Source organism: Neodiprion lecontei, chromosome 2 (genome assembly GCF_021901455.1).
Source record: "Neodiprion lecontei isolate iyNeoLeco1 chromosome 2, iyNeoLeco1.1, whole genome shotgun sequence".
In the NCBI taxonomy this organism is placed as follows: Eukaryota; Metazoa; Arthropoda; class Insecta; order Hymenoptera; family Diprionidae; genus Neodiprion; species Neodiprion lecontei.
Window position 1 is genome coordinate 32,459,190 of NC_060261.1, and position 13,385 is coordinate 32,472,574.

The 13,385-nt window shown below is 42.8% G+C and overlaps 3 protein-coding genes across 8 annotated transcripts in view; 1 reads left to right on the forward strand and 2 right to left on the reverse strand.

The window, feature by feature from the left end:
• Positions 1 to 210: 210 nt before the first annotated feature.
• LOC107225600 lies at positions 211 to 3,578 on the forward strand. The gene is made up of 4 exons (XM_015666124.2): positions 211 to 318; positions 451 to 2,930; positions 3,111 to 3,256; positions 3,364 to 3,578. The coding sequence occupies exons 1-4, from the start codon at positions 211 to 213 to the stop codon at positions 3,468 to 3,470; spliced, it is 2,841 nt and encodes a 946-aa protein (XP_015521610.2). The 3' UTR covers positions 3,471 to 3,578.
• A 456-nt stretch (positions 3,579 to 4,034) lies between these two features.
• On the reverse strand, positions 4,035 to 9,521 carry LOC107225604. Its single transcript, XM_015666127.2, has 5 exons — positions 9,318 to 9,521; positions 8,940 to 9,111; positions 6,447 to 6,760; positions 4,441 to 4,687; positions 4,035 to 4,373 (listed from the first exon to the last, which is right to left on the reverse strand). The coding sequence occupies exons 3-5, from the start codon at positions 6,751 to 6,753 to the stop codon at positions 4,187 to 4,189; spliced, it is 741 nt and encodes a 246-aa protein (XP_015521613.2). The 5' UTR covers positions 6,754 to 6,760; positions 8,940 to 9,111; positions 9,318 to 9,521; the 3' UTR covers positions 4,035 to 4,186.
• Positions 9,522 to 12,187: 2,666 nt separating this feature from the next.
• LOC107225605 overlaps positions 12,188 to 13,385 on the reverse strand; it is a 73,017-nt gene continuing 71,819 nt past the window's right edge. For all 6 annotated transcript variants that reach the window (XM_046730590.1, XM_046730587.1, XM_015666128.2 and 3 more), the window contains one exon: positions 12,188 to 13,006. In XM_046730590.1, the coding sequence (XP_046586546.1) occupies positions 12,758 to 13,006 (249 nt within the window). In that variant the 3' untranslated portion in view covers positions 12,188 to 12,757. The remainder of the gene's footprint in view (positions 13,007 to 13,385) is intronic.

Below are 13,385 nucleotides of genomic sequence, written 5' to 3' on the forward strand. Positions count from 1 at the left end.
ACGAACCCTCTGCCTGCAGTGTTAGAATTATTTACTCAACGATTGATGACCTGTTTCGATTTTCAAACGAAGATTTCTACACACATCCTCTGCCGCGCCTCTTCCTGCAGAACTGCGTGACTCTGCAAACAAGTGTTGCATGTAGCGTTGCCCGAAACTGGGAGGTATTTGACTTGGTTAAACAATAAATTTCATAAGAGCCGGTCATTCATGGTTCGCACGATCAGTTGTACTTTCCTTGGCTTCTCGGTCAGGCGACTGTCCTGTCAAAAACCGATCAAGAGTAACGTTGAAACGGGACTAGTGTTCAATCCGAAGGTGATTTACCAACGAGTGTCGATCGTTTTTCGAATCATGAAACTCCTGCTATTATTGAACTTTTTCATTTTCATAAAAACTTTCCTTTGCGACGACGTCCAAAATTGTGGTGGGTCCTTCTCCGGGTTTCAGTACGTCATCACCAGCCCAAAATATCCGAGCATCTACCCCAGCAGTCAGGACTGTGTCTACGTTTTGAAGGGTAGTCAGTTCGCCAAGTGCGAACAGGAATTTCACCTCCAGTTTCTCGACTTCCAGCTTGAGGCTTCTACAGGGTGCGTTGAGGATTACCTCAAAATCGGGAACGGAACTGTCTACTGTGGCAACAGCATCGGGACTCGGAAATTCCGGGGCCAGGACAACAGTCTGAAGATCATTTTCCATTCGGGAAACGGAACGAGGGCCAAAGGGTTCAGGATTTTGGTTACAGCCTTACCCTGTGGTGACTCTCAGCTAAGCCCACTGACCAAAGTATCGTCGACCACGAAGGCCGCAATCGTTGACAACAGTGCGAAGACTTCATACCCGGTATATCGCCCGGAGATCGAGTTCGACGAAGAAGACGAGGCTTCGAAGGATGTGGGGAGAGGGGACCAGCCCTCGCCACGCATTCACACAACCACGTATCCGACGAAAGCCTCTTCAACGCCATCCAACTTGCCCAACGGGGTGAAGAGACCGTCGGAACACCTTGAGCTTCCGGAATTTGAACAGCATGATTTCTGCGACAAAAACTGCGGCCATGTCCAAGAGGCAGATGTCAGTTTCTCGAGTTCGAAACCCCCCAGTATCACGTCTTACCTCTACTTACCGCCAGCCAGCATCGCCAGGCCACTCAAAGTCACAGGAGCAAATACTTCGCCGAACCTTTCGTCGGAAACAATTCCCGGTGGAATAGCGATCAGGAATTTCGAGGAGACAACCACTCGACCCTCTCAATTGGCCGTCGAGACCACGGAACCTTCGAGGGATTTCCTCGTTCATCCTCAGAAAATTCCACTTCCGTTTACCAGGCTTGGAGTCAAGCCCGAAAAGCGGACTCAGTCCTCGCTGAGTAGTCAGAGTCCATCTCAGACTTACGAAACGTTCAACAGATGGCTGACGTACGGGGTTCCCGATTCACTGTCCCCCGTGAATCCCTCGGTTCCGACGACCAGCTTCGACCCCTTTGCAAACAACAACAACAACAACAATAATGATCCAGGGATCAGCTACAATCCTAATCTAGGTACAAATTGCGGGGATGGTCGTAGTCCGAGTTTTGGAACGGGAAATGGAAACTTCGTTCCACCAGGGTCGATCGGGTTCGGTAACAACCCGGGGGTCAACTGCATTCCTACGACTACGAATTGCGGAGGAAATTCTATCCCGAATTTCGGAACGGGGAACGGGAACTTCGTACCGACAGGATCCAACGGGTTTGGAAATATTCCCAGCTATTACCCGAGTAACGGCGGGAACGGAAGACCAAGTTTTTACCCTGTCACGCATTATCCGGCCCCTTCTTACCCGGGGACAAACGTCCAACCCTATCACCCGTCAGGCACGAATTTCGGAAACGACAACGGATATCCGGACGCAGGAAATGAGTTTGACTTTAGCTTCGGAGTTAATAACAACAACAACGGTAATTATCCAAGCAAGACTCCTACGAACGGTTATTACTATCCGAATGGAAATGGGAACGGAAACGGCAACCCGTTTTACGGAACCGACGACACGACCTACTTCAACAACGGTTTGTCTGAGTGCTGCGGCTCGGTGTACTCATCGAGCAATTTCCTCCTGGCAAATCCCGGATTCCCGAGTTTGATATACTCCTCTAACAGTTACGAGTGTCAGTACACGATTCAGCGAGCCTCGCAGAGCACTTGCCAGCTTCGGATGTACTTCAAGTTCTTCAACTTTGGCTCCGAAGACCAATTCTGCGCTTACGGATACGTTGAAGTCGACGGTCGCAGACTCTGCGGGTGCAAGACTGGCCTCAACGTCACTACCTCCTTCGACAACATCGCCACGAAAGTGATCACCGTCAAGTATCTTGGTTATCCGAAGGTCAAGTTCAACGGGTTCGTAATCGAAGTCACCCAGGAGTCCTGCTTGACCAATTACCTTAGAACGGGAAGCGGTTCCGCCGGTCAGGAATTTCTCCTTAACACGAACCAGCCAGTCTTCGCAACAAATTACCAAAGGAACTACAAGCGGAGCGCAAGCCTCGACGGCGAAGCTGAACGATCCTCGGACCCTGAAAAGGATGTCGAAGAGTTACGGGAAAAACGTGACCTGGGTCACACCTTCGAGAGAACCAATTCCGCGGCCTTGACGACCAGTCAAAATCTGTTTTTCGGGTCTTGCCAAGTGTTCAAGTTCCTGAACTGGGTCAAGGCTGCGAAGCAGGTATACTTGAGGAGCGCACAGTGCTCGAGCGGATCTACCAACACCGGAACCTTGTCGACGATATCGGTAATACCGATTTTTCCGGATAACGTAAACTCCGCCATCCTCAATTTCCCATCCTCGGCGAACTGCGAGACGGTGAACGTCGTCGAGGGGATCGTATCCTCGTCGTATTACCCGAACAGCTACTCAAACAATCTCAATCAGTGTTACAGGTAAGCTTGGTCGCTTACGCAATAGTTGTTGTTATCTTACTTCAATTGTTGGTCGGTCATTCGATGTTCTCATAGTGTAGACTGATCGCAGGAAAAGATATTCTCAAAAGCCTCGTACGTCTGCGCTTTTTTTTTAAATATGCGAACATTCACGAAACCGGGAACCACCCGTTGTTTCAGGTTCTTTAAGGCACCTGGCTACTGCCAGCTGGAATTAGCGATCCTGGATTTCGATCTGGAAAACAGCACGTTGTGCAGAAAGGACTACGTGACGTTCAGCGGTCAGAAAAAGCGATACTGTGGAACGTCGCTGACAGGAAGTCGAAGTAAGAGTATACATATAATGAACGTTGCATTGATGGTAACTCCTCTGAAAATTAAGTTTACCTTCTCTAGTAAACCGGAAATTAAACATTTTTCTTTATCGTTCCAGCGATCTTTGACTTGACGCAATCCAGCTTTGCAGACTTGTATTTTGTGACCGATTCTTCAGGGACTGGGAGAGGATTTCGGGCTGGGTTTACGCAAATATCCTGCTGAGATGGGACAAGCTTGGTTTGCCATTGAACCTATAATTAGTAACATAATTCACATTAACAGTATGTACGAGCCAATTATCCATGACCATTTGTCGAATAAAATATTATCTAGAACAAAGTTCCATTTCATGTTTGTATTTTGCAATCGTAGCCCCTACTGTATAAATTGCATATGCCGCTCTGAAATGAATCCAATCAACAAATTATAGACTTCCAAGGATATCTGGTGTCAAAGTAGAATTTATATTAAATTGCTGCATATACGTGTTGACTTTTATTTTCCAATTCATTCGGTATGTATATAAGATACAATACTTTCATTTCTTGTACATCTAGTCAGCACAGATTGAACATTTCATTTCGTCGTCGGAAATAAGTGGGACTAATTTATTGAAGAATACTCACTTCGTTCATCGACGGTTGATTTGATATAATTTTCTTTTGACTTTACGAGAAACTTTAAACGTTTCAGACCAATTTCAAAATCGTTGCAACGCTTTTTATACATACCTCGGTTACTCGAGTACATCATAAAATCGTAAAGAATGTGGAAAAGTAGATTCTATAGGTTTAATCGGTTTATTGACTAGCCGTGGGCGCAGCGTTCGAGATTACAACACGGAGTATCAGCCAGAGAGTGATTATTGAAAGTACAATGTGTGTTCGTATATACGGTAGTGTAAGCTGTAGGATGCGGGAAAATGCGTCGACTCCTCATTATTTCTTGCGCCCGAGGAAGCGGATGTTGGTGAACACCGTTCCGGCGGGACGTCGCCGTTTGCAAAAATTCACGGTTCTGGACTTGTTCCCTTGACGTGCGTCGTGCAGCGCGACAAGAAGCTGAAAGACGTCCTCCCGAGTCGGAGTGCAGAGGTATCTTGAGCTGTCGTTTACGTAGTGAGACCTGAAACATAATCAGGATAGAGCGCAACCCAGAGTTGGATCGAGTGCTTCCAAGCAAAGTGCTCCACCTGGAATTCTGTCGCTTCCAAGGATATCGTCTGTAGTAACGCGAGCGCTTCCACGGCGTCGGAAGAGCCTCGAGTCCATCGGGCAAATCGTCCAACACTCCAGGACTTTCCCACTCAATGGCTGGCTCCTCGATCACAAAGACGGGGGGCTCCCAGCCACCCGGTTCCTGAAGGAGTTGCGTAAGGTATGCGGACAATTGATCGAGTTCATTGTCGTCCTCTCCATCGTTTGGCGAAATCCTGTCGTCTGCATGGGGATGAAACCGTACCAAGGATTAGGTAACCCCGGGTGAATAACTCTTATCGTGGATTTTGATCCCTCGGATGATCAGCTTCACAGTTACCACGTGAGTTAAGGGTGTGCTGTGTATTGTTCTCCCAATACAATTCATTCATGTAAGTAGTCAAGTGTGATAGTCGAGTACAATCTTCGTTAGGTACAACATATTTCCGCTTGTATTATTCTCTGTGAGTGTCGGGAGGTGGAGGTATTGAGTTCGTTCAATAACCGATAGTTAGATCGAAAAGTGCGAGAGACCGTGATGTTTAATCGTGCGAAAAATGAGATGTCGCCATGTCGTACAGCGACATGAGCGCTTGCTCGAGATCGTGGAGAAACAAGTGTCAAAGAAGGTTCTCTTCACTCTTGTGAATAAATTTACGCAATTATTGTCGCAATTGGTCAATTTTTTCTTACATCTAATTTTTCGTCAATAGACTATAAAAGCGAGGCACACTTCAAGGGACGATTTTTTGTTACCGAATCGAAGCGTGCGGGGGCGGTTGAATGATTCAAACGTAATTGGAAGGGAGGATCGTACTGCGTTACGCCAAGTGAATTCCACTTTTGATTTCACTGGAGTTATTCCGGACGAAGGAGCCTCAGAAGTAGCAAAGGACCCGCTAATCCCGGATTGTAATTATCGAAGGTTAACGCGCGGACGCAATCTCCGTAAGTCATTTACCGGCTGTACTCGGGTACAAGTTAATCAATTCGTCGCGGAGAAACTCATTTATAATGTAAAAGCAAAAAAACGTTGAATCGTACGAATGAAAGTCTGCAGAGCATTAAATTAATCATATATGTAGAAAGTGTGGGGGTGCAATTTCATCAGGGTAGAAGCCGTCTGAGTGTACACTTTCGAGTATTGCAGTCTGATCGAAGTCTTGAGTAATTCACTTGATTGCTGCAACGTAGAATGGTAGCAATAATGCGATATTTACTTTAAGACGTGTTCAACCGAAGCTTTTGTGACTCACAATCAGACGGTTCTTCACTTTGTTGATACGGTATAAGGGACGATGATAATTATCGGAATTCGGTGAAACATTCCACCGGTGAAGATAAATTACAGAAAAAGACAAAAATGAAACCGATGACGAGGTGCGACTCTCATCAGCATTTTTGAAAAGACCATTTTTTCGTTGTGACTAAAATCCGGCCTTGTATATTTTCTTTCTGCAATCAAACGTTTCTTCCGTGCAACGGGTCGAAATATTACAATGAAATGAAATGTTTTGGTAGCAGTAAAATGAAAAAAGAATGCATGTAGAAAGAAATGAGCTACACACTACTGGGATGCAGTGATTTTCTCATTTGGAAAAGACTGAGATTCGGCACAGACGAGATTAGGCGTTGTCGTCCTCGATTAGTGAGATGGATTATCCGCTACCGCGAACCGCGCAAAATTATCGCGGGAAACCCAAGGACTAACGGGGCGAAGTTAGAGCTACTGTCATTCGTTGAATTAGCGAATAAGGCAATTGATAGTGAAGGCGAAAGTTTCGGAGACGAGAAATTTCAGCCTAGATAGTTTCAGGTAATAACTGCTGCTAATTGCTGAAACACTCACGTGCATAATAATAACGAGCTGTGCATTCACGGTGGGATGAATCTGCCGGTAATGATCAATAAATGGTCAGCCAGCTTTGCAGTTTCACGATTCACAGGACTCCGAATGATTCGGGCATTACAAAAAAACAATAATACGGCCATTAAAGCTCACCCGCGTTTCCGCCCAGTTGGTTTTCCCTTAAATCGTTAAATATTGACAATTTATCGAAAGGTTCCTCGTCGCCCTGATATTGCATTCCATTTCCCCCGATTGCATCGTCGGTGAGAGGAACTGCGGCCAGTGCAGATTCGTATTTGTCGAGAGGGTCGGTTTCCGATTTACGAAGCATATCGTTCAAGTTCATGTTCAGGTCGTTCAGGCGCAGAGGGATCCCGCTGCGGCTGTTCTTGAAATTCAAACTTTCAGTTCTCGAGGTCGAGGCATCGACCAAAGCCACAACGACGAGAAGGGGCCACATCTGGAACCTTAAACAAACGAGGATGCTAGTTACGCGTGGCGTTAATTTGTCGCGATTTATGAGAAACGGGATACGGCGTAATTAATTGCATCGCAAGGTCACTCCTCCGACCCCGAAGCGTCTAAATGGCACAGTGGAGGGATCGTAATGAGGACAGAGGAAGAAGGATGGAGGAACAAGAGAGAATGAGAGCTTTTCTCGCATGAGCTGCACCTCGCTGATAGCTTTCATCGCATCGCGTGACAGACACGCCGTTGAGTGCTTTCGAGGCGGGGGATATTTTCCGTTCAAGATGTGAGTAGGTATCAAGTTACATTCTCGGTTCGAGAATTTTCTTATGGAATCCTTGACCCGTGTCAAAAGGATTCTCAAGGGATCCGCACAGATTCCATGCAAATTCATTCACTGTATATAAGGTACATATAAAAAAGAGGAATCTCATTTTGCAAACGGTAAGTCGGCTTACATATGCGCATAGAGATATCCAAGAAACATCAGGGTGAAGCAACTGAATTTATTACTTTTTTTTTTTATTTGTTATTATTTTTCATCAATCGCTCCGGGGAATATTGCTGAATAATGCTGTGTAACCAACAGAACTCTGATCTCTGTTCAACATGAGTGTAGATATGTTTGAACTTGTGTAACCCTTTAACGGCCAAGCCAGTTTTCCCCGTTGAACAAAGTCATTTTTCGCAACGGCTTCAAATTTTTCTCAATCAGAAGGTTCAAAAAATTGTACTTTTGAAAAACGGTGTTTTTCAATATTGATGCCTTAATAAACAGTTTTTATTCAATGATAACTTTCTTTAGAATGCGTTACTATGTTTCAAATTATTTCAGGATTTTTAAATTGAAATTGAAGCAGATATTTTACAAAAAATAGCCGTTTCGTCATTGTGGCAAATATGTTACAATGGCAGTCAAAGGGATAATTACACTTTATCAGAGAAGAATCAACTTGACCTATGACATAAAAAAAAAGTTGACAATATCCGGAGTTCCACGCAATAGTGCGATGAAAAGGTGCGGATGATTAATAACATAGACGTGAAAGTGCGATACTTTTGCTCATTCGTGTCTCTACGTTTTTCAATTAAAAATGGTTCGTTCAACTCCTGGATTCACGCAGTTATTCCCGAAGGACTCATTGTCAGCACGCAATTAAACACCAGAGTGTAATTGGTGGCATTGAATTGTCATTCGTTGAATCTCGTGAAAGATGACGTATTGGAGTAATCAAATTGTAAAATAACGTGCAATCAGTTCTGAGTTGTGCCTGCAGTCGGTTTTAAAAAGGATAGTGATTGATTGAATCGACGACATTCCGTAAAAGGCTGTCAAGTTTGATGAATGCAGCCGGATATTAAATCAACTACATCTTTTGCGTTACGAACTTTATCATAAAATCAATTTTCCCGTAATTCATTAGTAATTCGTTTAACACGTCAGGTGCGTCGATTTGCGAGAAATAAATTAATTTTCTGCAAAAAAAAAAAAAATATGTTTTATCTACAGCGACGGGAAAAGTAGAGGAAACGTTTTGAATTTCATTTTCCGGACGAGAAATTGATCCACGGGAATCGTTAAGAAATGGATTTCAAGACAATTGCTATTTAAGTCGGATAAGCAAAGTGCGAGAGGCACGGAGGTAGTTGGAAAATGATCACTTAAAATTCGTCGACTGGCAGCTGGCCGATAACTGCTTCTGATGGCGAGTACGTGAGATAAATTCCTCTCTCTTCGCTGTCAGACCTGCGTTAAGCCGTGACAATTTGATCGTTTAACGAAATTGAAAAATTTCCCCCCCGGTTCGTGAACAATTTTCATAGGTATGAATTTTTCTACCTCAATAATGAAAATACGTGACGCTAAATTAGCGTTTGCCACGATTAATTCAGCTTCATAATAAAACAACACGGGGTGAATAATAAAATGTAGATTGTTTATTGAAACTATATCAATGATTAATTAATTGTTCAAAGGATACGCAGATCGAACAAATACGCAAACGGACGAAGAGGAAAAACAACAGCGTAGCCGCTGTGTCCACAGATTCACTTGTTGCATGCTGCTCAAACCAACTCTCGACGGTTTCTGCTCTCGGTTTGGTAACATCGTCTTTTCCGCCTGCACAGCAAAGGCTGTTCAGGGATCGGATGAACGGTTATTCACAGTAGGCTTACCTTGATAATTACAGCTGTGCAGAGATGCGATTTGTCGTCAAAGACAATCAGAGATCCGATGGACACTAATTGGCACACAATCACTGTCGCTCACTGATTTTGGAAGCTCGATTTTTCTCCCGTCATAGAATTTTGTACCAGATGGTAGAATTTTAACCGAAGAATCTGTCCACTGGAAATAAAATTGGGACAATTTTTGGTTTGTTGAAATTTTTTGGCTTTTACAACATCAAAAAATGAGAAACATATTATGGCAGAATTGGAAGGAAATAAACAAACGTGGAAAAATTTTTATGCTGGCGAAGATAAAAGAAGGAAGAAAAGACAAAGCGTTTGCGTGCAAGGAGTTAAGGTTTGGATCCGTCTAGCTTATCTTACATTGCTCAGTTTCAAACTGAGATTCGCAGTAATAAATCCTAAACCCGCCAACACTCTTGCGATGCGTTCGAGTTCTGGCGTGGAAGAGGCGTCGCGACGCTTTATATAGGCGTCGGCGGTTGGTTGCCGGGAGGGAGAGGAGCCCTGTGTTCGGAGGAACATCGTAGCCACCCACCCATCAAAGAGACTGTCCGTGAATTTTTTCCTCCTCTCCTTACAGTTTTCCTTCTTCTTCCCTTTTCTCACTTCGATTATATTTCCCTTTTATCCTCCGTTCTTCAAGCCTCGTTCAAACGCCTCTTTCTCACCTCCGGATGGATTATCGAACAGAAATTAACTCGAGATTAAAAAATTTCAGATCAATTGTCAAGATTTTAAAGTTCCCGCTTGCACGATAGGTTCGCCGTGAAAACTTCCTACCCAATACTTTGCCAGGCTGTGGGCGTATCACGCTAATTGGAATGCGCTCTGCAAATTGAATGACGTTAATTAATTCCATCAAACGGCTTATTTATTTTATTTTTATTTTTTTGCCAAATGCACAGTTGCAATTGGATGTGTCAACTTCACTCGAACGAGCATTGATGAAATAGGTGATTACTGAAAATGAATCAAATACGAGTCACCGACACATCTCCGTGTTTAATTTTCAAATATTTTTCAATCTATTGACGAAATAATTAATCGTTCGGAGGGATGACAAATTGCCTCTTGCAGTCTTATATTTTCTACAAAATTGATCTTTGCCTACAAGTCGTGTATCATATAAGAGGATCGAATGAATTGGAACCCACTTTCGGTTTCCGAACTTTTCTACCTGCGTCAATTTCTCAAAGTTATAAGATATCTTTATTTCCCGTGTACCGTTCACTTCGGAAGCCGGAAGCCTTTCCGGGTTTCTACGTTTTTTTTTTTTTTTAGTCACGGACGATTTACGACTCGTGAAGTAAAATGTGACATCGCGAACGAGCTGGATGGCAATTTTTCAATTTCTACCATCCGTGCAATGTATATCCGCATATAATATACACTTTTAGGAAAAATGCGGATATGCGGTCGCTGCCTTTGCTTAATGTCTTGTATTGCAGAGATACCTGATTCATAAAGAAAAAAAAATATATATTTTCTATTGGTAACACTTTCTTGTAGTAACGCGCGCAAGAATTGATAATGAAAATTTGCGAGCAAGTTGAAACGTTACTTTACGTAACGTAAACAAGAATAATACATATAATTAAAGTATCGAGTTTTCGAAAAATTTCGAACGAGTATGATGGATTTTGATATTTTTCAAACTTCACGCGTTACCTCTTGAGTTTCTTGATGCATGCATTACCGTTTGCTTCCCGTCGAGATGATTCTTCGCCCCCGCTTTTCTTCTCAATGTTTCGCTCTCGCGGCCCCATTTATTCTTCCTTGCGGATATTTCGCGTACGTTTTTTCACCTCTTTGCAAGCTCTCTGCACAGTTGCTCGATATTTCTCACTCGAAAGTTTTGAAACTTGTCTCTATACTTCGAGAGCGAGTGAGAGTCTGCGAAAGTGATGGAAAGCTTATATATATCTGTACATAAATATATGTGAGCTTGAATTTATATTCACAATTCGAAACCATATGTAGACCAAAGAAATTCATGAAACTTTTTAGGGAGTTTTCACTTGAACAACATTAGAGGAGAGTTTTTCCGAAGACGGAGAGCATCCTCGTACAAATCGAGCCCTATCCTTGCACCGAGATTTCAACGCTTAATTTTTATACAAGCACCGAGGAAGAAATAAAAATTCGGCGTGATTTCATGCGGGGTAACTCTAATTTATCTGGCAAATGAAAGCACGCTAAGGTCAAGCTATTACACCACGTGTTAATTAACTGATTAACAACCAGCCCGATGCTTTCCTCGAAATCGGACGCCAGCTGTGGAGGTTGACACAAAGTAAAGAACGCTATTAATAGTTTTCGAAGTCGATAGTTCAATTTCCACTCACTGATATTGGTACGTGCAAATTGTTCTCCCGATTTATTTAAAACCTATTACATAGCCTGTGACGATGCATTAACAACTAACAATTAATGCAGGCGAGTAAACCTGTTTGTATCGATCGCGATGAGGTGAGTGAGTGGGTTACATGGTGTTTGCACATCACATTAATTACCGGGCACTAATTGCTTACTTCGTCTTTGGCGTGGTCCAAGTTGTTGGGCGAATAGAATGTTGGGCGATATTTTGAACAGCTGCGTAATCGTGCAACCTCACGTTGCGCAGAACGCGTGCGGAACGTGTACAACTTCTACATGTATCGTAATGTTCAATTAACAGTGTAAAACGGCGCGGTTAATTAACCGACGTTGCGATTGAAAAAAATATGCTGTACACATTGTCGATCTAGTAATGGGTGAAATTTATCGTATTGTGTACGAAATTATGGACGTTGTCTGCGTAATTGACGCCACTTGAATTCTTCCGACATTGTGAATTGGTGATTAAAATCTGAAGCAGTTGAAACAGATTAAATTTTAATTACATGTTAACTCTCTAATTTATTGAGGGTCTTAAGCACACGCAAATTAATTATTTAATATTATACGCTAAGTACAAAAATGTAGTCATATTTTTATTTAACTTATAGCTCTTTCCTACCGCACGACTGGTAAGCGAAATTTATTTCTACCGAGTTGATAACATATGGAAGCGATGAATATCTTTGCGACGGAACTTTTAGGCGAAAAGCACGATCTTAGGTACTGCACGATTACTTACCTATTTATATTTCATTTTCCGTTTTCTTTTCGAATTTTTACGGTTTTCACCCTTTTTCTTCTTAAATGCGCGTTTGATATTTATTCCCGATTTTTATCCATGTCAATGATCGTTCAATCCTTAATTACTTTATTATTCAATATATCATATTTTCACAAGTTGTCATTAAATCACACATACATTAAGTTAGACTGTCATATTCAATTGTTACATTTGTACGACATCAACTGTTCAAACTAATACAGTGAAAAAGGTCAACGAGTACAAGAATCGATCGTCGCAGAATTTCCGCAGCCATTACAATGAGAGGTGTTAGATTCAAAGAAAACTGAAAGAAGAACGGAGAAGACAACATCCCGGCCTTCGCTCAAGCATACGATTGCTTGCGAGTGTCAATAAAATTAGAGACTTTGCCCACGCGCAATCAGGGAATTCTCAAAAAGGAATAAACGAACGGCCGATTGAAAGAAATACTGCCGCAAACACACCTTCGGTCGAGAATAAGAGATTGGATTACTCTCGAAGAACGGGATGACTCGAGGCTGAGACGCGAGGATGAGAGGACGTAAAAAGTTTCCAGAGCCAATTTCATACCGACTCTGGTTCACCAGCTGTAACCTGCCCGCAGCATCTCTTTAATTATACTACTCCGTCGATTGGTCAGGGAACGGAGTACATAAATTTATTCCGCAGTTGAAACAGCCGCCCCGGGATCTACGCCGGGTTTTTCCGGTCTCTGCGGGGCTCCGCCGGATGCGACAGCGGTCCCGTCATCCGCCGAGGAAACAGTCTTTGCAAATTCTGCCGCAGCCTCGAACTCGGCTTCTCTCTGCTGCTTCTCCAGAGCTGCCTTCTGGTATCGACCTTCGTCGGCGTAGGAGTAAAGGATGCCGACGATCTCTTGGGCCTTCGTGTACATCTCTTCGACGCTCTGAATTTTTCAATTCAACACTCGTGAGGATTGGATGAAAAGACGACAATTTTTCCCTACACTTATTTACACCAATATCGATCGATTCCGCAATTTTCGAACAAATTTTATGGGTCCAAATTACTATCTAGTTGCACTTTGGATATGTTTTAACGCACCTTAAGATTTCACGTCAATCAATTTTATCACCATTTCGTCTCGAACTTTGATTTGAATATTCAACACTTCCTGTCGCCGAAACAAAAACATGATCCAATATTTGTTGCTTTTTTTTGTTATTTTTTTTGTATAAAAAATTTGAAACTTTCCCACCATGATATCCAATTTTGAAGTAGATAATACTCAGAAACTGGCCAAATTCAAGTTTTTTTCTAAATTT

What these genes read in the sequence shown, in the direction of transcription:
- LOC107225600 (XM_015666124.2), top strand. Translation starts at nt 211, where the DNA reads ATGGTTCGCACGATCAGTTGTACTTTCCTTGGCTTCTCGGTCAGGCGA. An exon ending in GACTAGTGTTCAATCCGAAG is followed by an intron (nt 319 to 450) that starts GTGATTTACCAA and finishes TCCGGGTTTCAG; the next exon opens with TACGTCATCACCAGCCCAAA. An exon ending in AATCTCAATCAGTGTTACAG is followed by an intron (nt 2,931 to 3,110) that starts GTAAGCTTGGTC and finishes CCGTTGTTTCAG; the next exon opens with GTTCTTTAAGGCACCTGGCT.
- LOC107225604 (XM_015666127.2), bottom strand. Translation starts at nt 6,753, where the DNA reads ATGTGGCCCCTTCTCGTCGTTGTGGCTTTGGTCGATGCCTCGACCTCG. An exon ending in CCAACTGGGCGGAAACGCGG is followed by an intron (nt 4,688 to 6,446) that starts GTGAGCTTTAAT and finishes ATCCCCATGCAG; the next exon opens with ACGACAGGATTTCGCCAAAC. An exon ending in TGGAAGCGACAGAATTCCAG is followed by an intron (nt 4,374 to 4,440) that starts GTGGAGCACTTT and finishes ATTATGTTTCAG; the next exon opens with GTCTCACTACGTAAACGACA.